General features: G+C 40.7%; 1 protein-coding gene across 4 annotated transcripts in view; it reads right to left on the bottom strand.

Moving 5' to 3' along the window:
* XNDC1N (XRCC1 N-terminal domain containing 1, N-terminal like) overlaps positions 1 to 12,525 on the bottom strand; it is a 36,141-nt gene that overhangs the window by 19,934 nt on the left and 3,682 nt on the right. For 3 of the 4 annotated variants that reach the window (XM_036904228.2, XM_036904225.2, XM_036904227.2), the window contains exons 2-9: positions 11,636 to 11,809; positions 9,737 to 9,878; positions 8,792 to 8,947; positions 7,526 to 7,704; positions 4,282 to 4,367; positions 3,874 to 4,046; positions 1,855 to 1,927; positions 304 to 431 (exon numbers count right to left, since the gene is read on the bottom strand). In XM_036904228.2, coding sequence (XP_036760123.2) covers positions 304 to 431; positions 1,855 to 1,927; positions 3,874 to 4,046; positions 4,282 to 4,367; positions 7,526 to 7,704; positions 8,792 to 8,947; positions 9,737 to 9,878; positions 11,636 to 11,680 — 982 coding nt within the window. In that variant the 5' untranslated portion in view covers positions 11,681 to 11,809. The remainder of the gene's footprint in view (positions 1 to 303; positions 432 to 1,854; positions 1,928 to 3,873; positions 4,047 to 4,281; positions 4,368 to 7,525; positions 7,705 to 8,791; positions 8,948 to 9,736; positions 9,879 to 11,635; positions 11,810 to 12,525) is intronic. The other variant, XR_008999224.1, reaches the window with a different exon arrangement.

Here is a 12,525-nt window from a genome sequence, read left to right as displayed (position 1 = left end):
GCCTTAGAGAATAAGTAGAATCTGGACATGGAGGAAAAAGTTATGAAGGAATTTCTGGAACCTCTCTGATGGTGTTTTATATTTTTTTGTTTCACGTTTCTCCTGAGGACAGGACCCACCTCCCTTTTTCAGCATGGCCAACACAATGTGAGCAGTGCTCAATACAGACTTGTATGTAACTGCAGAGATGACAGAGGCTAGGAGTTTATGTTCACATGTTTCCTGGCAGCATTCCTGTATCTCCTGTTCCTCCCTCAAGGGATGCCTACTAGTCTCACAACCACCTGTGCCCAGGCAGCTTACCTGCACAAATGGGGCACTGTCCACTGTCCTGGGCCCTACTGCTTTGGGCTGGGGGTCGGTGGTGTTCTCTTTGTCCTGTCTTTGCTATTTCCTTCTTGTTTGGCTGAGAGTTCAAGATGGATAAAGACCTGTAAGAAAGAATAAAAAGCAGCTATTAACAAGAGGCCAGAAGAGCTGAAGGAGCCCCAGGTTAGGGTGAAGAGGTAGACTGGTTGTTGTAGAGCCAGAAGCCCCGTAGTCCTGGTTTTCCCACTTGATGTATCCAAACTTGAGGGAAGTCATTTAACCTTCAAACATCTGAGAACAGAGATTCTATTCTGAAATTAACCTCCAGGTTTTTAATTATTTTTTAATTGATATAAAAATGTACATCCCATAAAACTCATTCTTTTAAAGTATAATATTCATTGGTCTTAGTATAGTCATAAGACAGTGTAACCTTAACTATCTAATTCCAGAACATTTTCATTAGCTTAAATAGAAACCCTGAACCCATTGGTAGTCACTCCCCATTCCTCTCTCTCCAGAGACCCTGGCAACCATAATCTACTTTCTGTCCTTATAGTTTTGTCTATTCTAGACATTTCATATGAATTAAATCATATTAACACATGGTCTTTTGTGACTGACTTAGCATGTTTTCAAGGTTCATCTTTGTTATAGCATGAATTATTCTTTTTCCTGGTCAAATAATATTCTACTGTATGGATATACCACATTTTGTTTATGTATTTATCAGTTGACAGACACTTAGGTTGTTTCCAGTATGTGCATTTGTCTACACATTTTTGTGTGAATACCTGTTAGCAATTTTTTGAGGTATATTCCTAGAATTGCTGGGTTATGGTAACTCTATTTAGCTTTCTGATAAACTGCCAAACTGTTTGCAAAGGTGGCTGCACCATTTACATTCTTACTAGCAATGTATGAGAGTTCTAATTTCTCTACATCTTCACCAACACTTTTTATGTCTTTTTGATTATAACTATCCCAGTGGAGGTGATGTTATCACTGTGGTTTTGATTTGCATATCTCTGGTGGATTATGATGTTGAGCATCAATTCATGTGCTTATCGGCCATTTCTTTGGAAAAAAGTCTAATCAGATCCTTTGTTCACTTAAAAAATTAGGTTATCTGTTTATTGTTGAGTCATAAGGATTCTTTATATATTCTAGATACAAGTCCCTATCAAATATGGAATATACAAATGTTTTCTCACATATTCTGTGAGTTGTCTTTTTATTTCCCTGACAGCTGTCTTTTGAAGAAGAAAAAGATTTAAGTTTTAATGAAGTCCATGAGATACTGTGTAGTCATCTTCAGATTCTGGTTCACAGCAAGGCCACCTCCTCGCCCAGCTCCAAGTTTGACAATATGTGGATAAGGACATCTTTTCTCTACTACCCTCTAGGTCCAGACCATGAGCTCAAGACCCAGACGCAAGAGTACTCTTTGACCTAACTGAAACATGAGAGGAGGAAGAAAGACAGGTGCAGAAGGGCAGAAAGGTTTGGGGAGGTGATCTGGGTCTTTCAGGTTGACCTACTTACCTACGGGATTGCATTTTCCGTCTCTTCGTCCTGCCCATACCTTTCTCTGAGTTTTGCTCCTCTGGTCTGGGCTCTGTGTTAGAAACACTCATTAAATCTAGCTCATTAACAAAAGGGCCTCCACACATGATGTTCCTTCTTTTAAGACTATTCTTTCTATTTTCTTTGCCTGGTTAATTCTTTCTTGCTCTTCAAGTCTTAAATGAAATGCTAATTCCTGTGAGGCACTGTCCTTGGATTCTCTAAATCTGGTCATCTTATTATGCTTTGCCTTTGAAGTATTTATCACAGTTTAGGTTTCAGATTTCCTGTGGAACATGGACTCATCTCTCCACTGGGTAGGAATATTGCTATTTCATTTACTGTGGTATACCTGGTGCCTAGCACAGAGCCTCACACACACAGATGTTCAAAAATTATCTGACAATTGAGTGGTAACAAAACCAAGAACGATTTGTCTAGCTATTCTGAATTTATGAAGTACTTTATATAGTACTTAATATATTTCAAAGTGCTTTCATAGCTCCAGTGCCCAGCCTGTTAGTTTTCTTTCTAGTCTCCATTTCTTAAAATAATAAACTACATCCTTCCTTATGAAAAAGGCAGCATCTGAAATGATTTCTATTGATTCCTGCCTCCTGGTATTCATGCCTTCCCTTGAGTGTGGGTAGGACCTAGTAATTTGCTTCTAACAAACAGAATATGGCAAAAGTGGTGGGATGTGACTTCTATGATTAGGTTACAAAAGACTGACTTCTTTCTTGCTGGCACTTTCTCTCCTGCCCTCCAGCTTGCTCACTCTGATGAAGTAAACTTCCACACTGTGAGAAGCTCTATGTAGAAGCTCTCATGGCAAAGGAACTGAGCGATGCCTCAGACCAACAGCCCATGAGGAACTGAGCCTACCAACAACCATGTGAGCAAGCTAGGGAGCAAATCCTTTCCAGCTGAGCCTTGTGATGATGGCAACCTTGTGATAGATCCAGATCCAGACAACCCAGTTAAGCCACATCCACATTTCCAACCATGAGAAACTGTGAGATATTATTGTTTTAAGCCACTAAGTTTTGCAGTAATTTGTTATACAAGAATATCCAATGTACCCTATTTCTGCAATCATATTACATACTTATTATTTCACTCATTTGTTCAGTTCTTTGAGAGATAAACCATTTTCTTTTAAAGTATTTTCCCAATGAAGCAATAAGTGAAACCAAGGGTTTTAAATGAGAACTCTACTTGTTTTCTCTCTCTTGCTATCTAGAATAGTGAAAAGAACAAGATCTCAGATTCAAATCCTGGCTCTGCCACTTACTAGCTGTGTGACTGAGAATTTTTTAAAAATTAAGGTTATCATTGATATACAATCTTATGAAGGTTTCACATGAGCAACATTGTGGTTTCAACATTCACCCATATTATCAAGTGCCCCCCCAACCCCATTGCAGTCACTGTCTATCAGCGTAGTAAGATGCTATAGGTGACTCAGAATATTTCTCTCTCTGAACCTCTGATTTGGTTGTAGCATGAGTATAATAGGATCTATTTTGTAAGTTTGCCGTGAAAATCAAATGGATAAAGTTAGTATAAACACCTAGCAGGTCTGGTGCAAAGCAGGAACTCCAAAATGTTTAATCCTTTCTTCCTCTGTGATTGTAACACATTATTCCCCTACTTCTTTCTCCAATAAGCTCCATACTCCAGCACTCTGACTTAATTGTCCTGAGATGATCATGGAACATTAATATTGCAAGAGGCCTAAATACCATTTGGCTTAATTCCTATGCTTTGAAGATGAGGTAATTATGGCCCAAAGAGATAAGGATTCCTGATTCCTAGACCAGTACTCTTTCAACTGCTATGCCATATTGACTTCTCTCTGGTAACAAGACACTGACAATTATCTTTTCTCCCACAACAGCCCATTTGTGAGCCATCCTTGTATAGCAGTGGGGGATTCAAGGAGGAAAGATGGTGTTAGGGAGAGTAAGGAGTCAAAGGTAAGCCATGGGGCCTCACCTGTGCTGCCTGGATTACTGGGACCTGGTTCTGCATGGTTGTTTTTTGGGCTTGCCACACTGGCTGGAGGCGCCCGGCGGGCAGCTGAAAGCACCATATGGGCTGAACGCCCCAAAGTCCCTGGCTGCAGCTGCTTTAGGATATTCCTAAGTTCTGAAATTTCTTTGGTGCTCCTGTAGAAAAACAGAGAATACTTGGTTTCACTCAGAACAGAGATTCCATTTAGCTCACCCAAGTCAGTAGCAACTAAGCAAGAAAGCTAGTTTGAGAAGGCTAAGCCTAGAGTTTGTGATTAATTGGGGGAACCCAGACAGGGCTTGTGTGCCTGTGAGCAACTTGGTAGCCTTCCACTTTCAGGAGTAAGAACTGATAAGTGGCTGAGAGGCCTCCATTCTGGCAGCTATGTACCTTTGGGGATCTGGGAAGAATGTCCTTCGAATGGAAGGATTAGTCAACCAGGGGCTGGGACCAGACTCCTGAGCATCAGAAGAAGCCTGAGAAGAAAATGGAGAAATATGAAATACAGAAACACACCACCAGGGGACACTGCCACCTAGTGCCAGGGATCCTCCCAAACCAGAATTTCAGCTTAGTCAATGAATATATCTGCATTAACATGTAGGTAATAACTTCACTTGTGTTGTGTACACTCTCCTTCAGCTCTAAGACTTGGTGATTTTGTATGCTTAGCTCCCCAAAGCTAAGGTTTTGTCATGATCCTGAAAGACCTGGGATAAAAGAATACATACTGTTGGGAAAAATGGCAATGGGACTGATACCATGTGCAAACTTTTGAAAGTATACACACACACACACACACACCATGTGCAAACTTTTGAAAGTGTACACACACACACACACATACATTAAAAAAAACTGTACATACATAAATTTGATTCATATAGGTACAAAACTAAAAAATTACTCATTTCTCTTTAAACACCTATGTGAGAGAACAAATTATATGTTTCTTTGTATTTTAAAATGGTTCTATTTTGAGTTATTTGGGGACATTTTTCTCTTCTATATAGTGCTTAATAATACTTTTTAAATTCCGGTGCGATTTATTTTATAAACAATTTTGTTCACCTGAATTAAAAACCTACCAATTTTAGCTACCATTTCTAGTCATCTATAAAGAGATGTGTATGTATATAAGTGTATAGAGATCACATCTCTTTCTAGCATTAGCCACATACATTTTACAAACTTCTCTACTTCTAACTCTAAAAATGTTTATGTGCAATAACCATGCAATAGACTTATACAGTATGCTACAGTTTCTTAATTCTTTGTCAAAATGCAATTTATCTGCATTGATTCATTTGTGGGCTATTTCCCTTTTAGAAATAATCTTTTCTGATTCTTCTATCTTAGATAGACCTGATTCTGTTTTTTTATCTCACATTCTTATAAAGGTAAATATCTTTCTTGGAAAGCATGACTTTAGCCTCATTCTGCAAGTTTGAGAAGTAGTATTTTTATTCACATTTACTGTTAATATTTTCTGATTGCCATTACAATCTCATCTTGGACTAGTACCAGTCTTGAAATATTTTATTTAATTTTCTAGGGTTTTTATTTTTTCTTTACCTTGTCTCATAAATGTTACTCATAGAAAGAGTAACTGGAAGGGTGTGTAGAGATGGTTTATTTAACCTTAACTCTACATGAGATTAATCATTAGCAGTTGAGGTCCCAAGCATAGGCAAAGTGGAGTCAGGTGTTTGGGTTGAAATCCACCCCAAGACTTATTTAGTACTGTGACCTGGGACTTCCCACTAACTTTTTGTTTGTTTCCTTACTAGAAAATTGGTTATCATAAAAGACCCTATTTCATAGGGTTAAAAGCCCTTATGTTTTGCTTTCACTATACCAAGCTATTAAAATGACACATTTTTTTAAAAGCTTATGCATTTCAGACATCTTAAATGATAAAGTTGAGTGCCATCAATTTCTTTCCACACATCAACCCTCTCTTTTAGGATTGTTTCAGGATCTCCTTTCTGTGTGGTTTCACTGAGATACCTGCAGTATGTTTCACTTTGTAGTCGATGCTCAGTGACTTTCTGACATGGCCCTGGAGTTGCTGACTCCCTTCTTCCTTGACCCCACTGTGGTCCTAAAGGTATGGAGTAATTTAGAGCCAAAAGCTAGAGACTCTCGGAAGCTCTTATTTATCCTATAATTAAGATAAGGAGACCATATGTGCTAGTTTGCCTAGAACAATCCTACTTTACATCTGTTGTCTCGTTATAGTTACTAATAGCACTCCTTCTTGTTCTCAAAGTGTCTCAGTTTGTATGATAAATTTTATGGTGACCCTATCTACAACTCCCCTCTGAAGGTCATTTATATAATGAACATTTATACTAAAAGCCTACTTTGTTCTAGGCACTGTTCTAGCTGCCAGGAATGCATTTTGGAACAAGACAAACAGGTCCCTAATCCCACAGAGCTTCCACTTACCGAACAGCTAGGGTCACAGAGCCCTAGCTCCGTTCATGTTAGCTCCTAGCACTGCGATACCCAGCAGAACACACTGAAATGCTTCCACTGCTACTTTTGCATTTTCTAGACCTTCTCACAATGGAAGAGTAAATCTCAGACCAAACTTTACTTTGTCTCAGCGCTGGTCTTTCCCAAGGCTTTACTACAAAACATCTACTTCTCTTCTGTTCTAACTCCATTTTCTCTTCCCAAAGCCCAGTCTCTTCTTTTTTTCAGTAACTTCAACAGGACTGATACCTGTGAGGTTCGCTCCTGGGAATCGAAATTATTTTGCTTTATGTCAGATGTTTGAAGCTTCTAAAAATGTACTGTGTGCATAGGGAGCACTGTGGCTTAATGACAGGAAACCTGATTTCCAGTCCCTACTGTACTGTGCCTGTGTGAATTTGAATATATAAGTGTCCCTGAGATATAAAATGAGGTGGTTGCAGCTTGATGATCTCTAAGTATTTTTTCATCTCTAGAATTCTATGACTCTGGCTTTGTGTGATTAGATATTCATATTTGTGTGTGAATTCTGGTGGAAGGTACTGCCTTGGAAAGATGAATGGGGATACCAGTGACAAGAAAGCAGGAAGAATTAGAATAGGTAGGAAGAAAAAATACCTAGAAAAATGGCTGAGAAAAGGGGATGTAAACTGACCAAATTCCTATCTATCTATACCTATACATCTCTTTGGAGTATAGTGTGTTGTACAGAGAGAGAAAGCAGAGGAACAAAGGAATCTGCAGAGCACAGATCTGAAAATATAACTGGCTTTGCTAGGCAGGCGGGTCAGGGAACAACAATGACAGAGGGACTATAAGTGAGCCCTGGACTTTTATGGTGCTGGGAAAGAAAAGTCTGATTAAAGGTATAGCCCTGAAGTTTGAATCCAAAAAGAATTTCATTGGCTAAATAAGAAATAGTCCAATGGCTCTGTGTGTACTGTACTGAAGGCTCACTCGCTTGCATCTCCCATGTGTGAAAGGGAAGGAGAGGCATTCACTCCTACCTGTGAGAAAGGGTAGCAGGTCCATTTATGTTTGTATTTGAGTGTATGTGTGTGTGTGTGTGTCTTCCTTCATTCAAGTGCCAGCTTCCTAACCAGAAACTGAAAAGGGTGGGAAAATATTAAGTCCATGATCCAGTCATACATACCTGGCTCAGCCCAGAGCTCACTAGGGCTGAGGGACCCACCACAGGTTCATCTAAGGAATCCAGAGAGGAACACACCCGCAGGAAGGCCAGGCCAAAGGACTGATGACGTGTGAAGGGTTGGGAACAGGTCAGGCGGAGTCGATCCCATGACTCACCTGAGGCTGGAGCCAGGAAATCATCTCAAGGAAAAGAGAAAGAAAATGAAAGAGAAAGCATGTGTGCGAGGAGAAAGGAAGAGAAGGTCAATACTAAGGAGAGAATAGAAAAGATAAGGTCTAGATAGAGTAAAAGCCAACACATAGAAGAATGGAGGTCATCATAACTGACCCCTCGGGCCTTGGTGCTCAGGGCTGGGCAGTGCCAGGCCCCAGTCAGGGCCTTCCACTTGTGGAGAAGACTGAATGCCTTGCCTTCCACCATGGCTTCTCTTGCAACAGGTCCACACTGTCCCCAGCATGAGTACATCCTCATTCTACACCTCTCCCAGGAACTTACAATGTCTCATTTTAATAGGAGGTATCTGTAGGGTTGGGGTCTGAGGTGACCACATGCCCAGTGACTTGGCTGAGCTACCTCTACTCTTCCTAGGCCATGAGCCTGCAACCTGCTGCTCACCACTGCAGGCCCAACACACTCATGTGCAGTATCACAACACAATACTACAGATCCTTCTCACCCTCAATTCCCAGCACCATCTAGCAGCACTTCATCTGCCCCTCCCACATCACTCTTCCATCACATTACAAATATCTCCAGCTTAAATGCAGAGAAATCCTTACTAGACTGTAAATCCCTAGAGGTCAGGAATCAGATCTTACATTTCTTCTGTAGTGCCCAGTGAACACAAAGAATTGCACAGATCAGAATTGAGGAACCACAAACAGCTATGTAACTATGACCGTTTGTATCAACATTTACCCTACACAAGTTCTTATACTCCCACTTACCTACATTTATACAAACAGAAACACACTAATTAAACATGGGTTCTACATCAGGCTTCACCACATCCCATATTATGTGCAAATATAAATTATAGCTCATAAATATCCCCAGCAGTTATGCATTCTCATCGTGGAGAATTCAAACCACAAATATACCACATAGTTGTTCACTTGTTAACCACCCTACCTCCCCAAAAGATATAACTATGCCCCTGCAGGGCTCCCTCCCACCATATACACCTAACGGCTCTTACAGCCCTCTGTAAAACTGCATTTCTCTTACAATCACTCTCAGTCTCTCCCATTTCTGCTTCTGCCTTACCATCTTTAAACATGCGCACTCCTGAGCGGTTTGTCCCTTGCTTTGAATCAGCTAAGGACATTAGCATGGTTGCAGGGAGCAGGGTGACAAAAGGTCTGTCCAGGGACCAGGAGGAACGGCCCACATCAATTTGCAGGAAAGCACAGCCACAGTTTCCTGGGGACAAAAGGTTGAGAGAAGGATAAGGGTGATGGGATGATAGGGGCTCCCCTGAATGCACACAAGGGAATCAGGTGGGCAGAGGACATTCCTCCATTCTAAAGCTAGTTGGAAGCCCTGAAAGGTCAAGCAACATAGTGAGCCAGTAACTGAAGTGGGATGAGGCATCACATGACAGTGTGAAGGTTCACTGTGTTCCTCCCAGCCAGAAACCTCTTCCTCACTACAGAGACTTGCTGCTTCCCTGTTGTCTGGCTCTGGCTGGCAGTGCTAAACTCTGTCTCAAATCCTTGCTAACAAGCCTGACATCTCTCTGTTCTGGCAGAGCTAAGACCAATGGTCTTTTTTGGTTTTCTAGTCCAGAGACTTCTAAGGCTAACCTCTCATTAATTCCTATGGAGCCTTTCCTGGATTAGCTTGCACAATTCAACTCCCAGCATGCTTGGGACATCGATATTTAGAGGTGTATACAGATTCTATTTATTGGAATTTATAATTATGTCAATCTCTTTAGGCTTCACCCAGATCACTGAGATCAAAGGGCAGGTACACTGCATAATTCAAGAAGTGCCTTTCACATTGTAGTCTATGTGGATGGAAGAGTTTGTCAACAACACATATTTGCCCCAAGGGCAAGGGCCATATCTCCCCCTTCCTACCAGGTAGGACTTATTTTATGAAGGCTGCTCAGTCAGACTGAATTGAGGTATTTTGGTGAAGCATTTGGAGGGGACTATTATTCCTGTGTTCTCCCACAGAAGTTCTCCTAGGCTCCAGAGAACTCACCCACATCAATGTAGCCAATGGGCACTGCCCTCTCCAGCTGTAGTTCTACTTTTAGCTGCCCACTCTTATCCTGAGGGCAGCTGAGCCAAGGTCCCCTTTGACTGTCTGGGTTCAGCAAATTCTCCACAGGATACTTGCGATCCTAAATAAGAGAAAGGAGAAAATAAAAAACCTCATTGAGTCCAAGAGAAAAAAAGATGCCTATGCTTGAGGGTTCTCTACACTCCCAAACCTCTCCGGGCACCCGCACCCAAATGTGTTAGAAAAGGCACCAGACGGAGTCCACAGGAATACAGCTATCATGTGCCAAGGATTTATAGATACCATTTACCTCTTCTTCATTCACCAGACTATCTCATTTAATGTTCATAACAATGTTAGGTGATTGCTATTACCATTTCTTAGTTAACAGAACAATAAACTGAAGCTTAGGTTCAGAAACTTACCTAAGGCCACAAGGCCAAATAACCAACCAAAGTCAGAAATCCCAGATTTCTGAATCCAGAGCTTTTAACCACCCACTACATTGTACTATTTGTTTTCATTTATAAGGTGCTTTGACAGACATTTATTTATCTTCAGAATAACCCAATGAGATATGACAGGCAAAGATTTTTATTCTAAGTTTATAACTAATAGTTAAAAATAAAATGATTTGCTCAAGGGCAACAATAGCAATGCTGAGATAGAATTTCTCAGTTGTAACCTACAGCCAGGTATTTTTTGGTGGAAAGGTCTTGTGCAAACTGTTTTCTCTCTCTGGGTCTAAATTTTTTTCATCCATAAGGGGAGGATATCAGACTCATGGTTTTCAATCCTGTTTTTTGTTTTAGCAATAGACCCTTCCTTGTAACTGAAATCTTACACTAAGGGGTGTGTGTGTGTCTATGTGTCTCTATATTTTTTTAACAAATAAAAGCAGAGCTCTGGTTAAAGCAGAGGTTGGGGGGCTTAGAAACACACTTGTCCCATCTCCCTTCAACTTCTAGAAGTGGGTTTCCAGAGTACAATTTGAAAACCATAATATTAGAAAACAGTTAATATTCTTTAGCATTTTATAAGGCTGAGTCTATGAACACAACCGTTTAGGCTAACAATATAGGAGGATGTGGGTAAGTATTATTTTATTTCACTTAAGAGGAGTTGATATAGTAGTTTCTAAAGACTGTGGGTCTTTCTGAAATGTGTGGGTATATTTTTGGTTGTCATAACTAGGAAGCATTATTGTCACGGGGTCTAGAGGCCACTGATGCTAAGTATCTCACCGTGTAGACAATACTGCTATGAAAAGGGTTATCCCGCCCAAAATGCCAATGGCACCCCTTGAGGAAGACTAAGGTACCAGAAGGGGAAGAGCAGGGAGAAGGGGTAAATGGATAGAGAAATGACAGCAGAGGAAAGGGTGGAAAATCCCTAAAAATCACCACACTGACCAGTCCTGGGGCCAAGGCCTGACATGTAGCTCTAATCAATTGGGATTTCCTGAAAGTGGAATTTTAGGGAAGGCTGAGATCACCTTTGATGGTGGTGGTAACATCCTTACAGGTCAGGAGTGACCTTGAGTGTCCTGGCCTACTCTCAATGACAGAATGACTCAATAGTAATTCTAGGGACCCTGCTACAGATTTTGGGCCTGTAGCTTTGCCAGGTCCCTCCAAACTAAGGATGTAATCCTTAGGTTGTTTCCTTCTTTAATTCCTGGAAACACTTTTTTTTATGCACCCTGCATTGCCCCGGGAATAACCTGAAGGCAAGAGCTGTTTTCCCCCCTTTGACTTTGGTTTCCCAAAGGCATAATGTCTCTTCTATTTGATTGGAAGTTTCCTGGAAGTGGAGCCAAGTCTCCTACTTTTCCTGTTCCTTTCAGTCACCAAGAATCATGCCTGCTAACTAATATACCTGAGAGGAAAATGATATCACGTGGCTAATCTTCACAGGAGCCATGGTGGCCCAGCAGCTATTATGAGCACAAGGCAAAATGCTTCCTCCTGAGATTTCTTCTGTCACCACTTTGGCACTACCTATGTTTTGGTCCCATCAGCTTCCAGAAGAGAAAGAATCCTTGTGATACCCCTGAAAAAGAACAGAAGAAAAATGAACTAGCCATGGCTGTTCCTCTGGCAACAGGAGTTCTTTACAGAGGTCAGTCAGTCAGATGTTTCTGATGACCATGGTGGGTTAGCGTGGTGGCAGGCAGGGAGCAGATTTGGACCAGCTGGAGAAATTTCAACAAACGGCAAACAATTGGAATGCAACCACAGGGCAACAGGGAAGCAAGTACAAAATAGTACATTCAGATGTTAACATTGGATTTGTATGTATGTGAGATTCAAGGGCATGAATTGTGCCTTAAATCATTCATCTTTTGATCTGTAGATTCTAGCACATAGTAAAGATATACAAGTGTCCCACAAATGACACAAGCCTCGTTTTCTTCTTTCCATAAAATGACTCTTCCTAAATTAGCTTTTCATTAAGTTACTCCTCTACTAAAAACCAGAAGTGGCTCACTGATGAATGCAAATCCCTTGCTACATAGTAGATACTCAATATCAATTCAGCTTGGCTCCTCAAAACATCTGTAATGTAGATCTCCACATTTCCTGCTTCATCTCCTACTATCCTTTTATCAGAGGATGTATTTTACCTAATCATCATTTTATTTAATCTTAAAAGTTTATATGGGTATTTGTACTTTTCTTTTGCTAAATTTCTTGCAAAAACTTGTAATACATGCAAAATATACATATTAGTATAATGAACTCTCACGCATCCCTCACCTACCTTCA

Source organism: Manis pentadactyla, chromosome 9 (assembly GCF_030020395.1).
Source record: "Manis pentadactyla isolate mManPen7 chromosome 9, mManPen7.hap1, whole genome shotgun sequence".
NCBI classification, from domain to species: domain Eukaryota; kingdom Metazoa; phylum Chordata; class Mammalia; order Pholidota; family Manidae; genus Manis; species Manis pentadactyla.
This window is presented reverse-complemented; position numbering and strand designations above follow the sequence as displayed.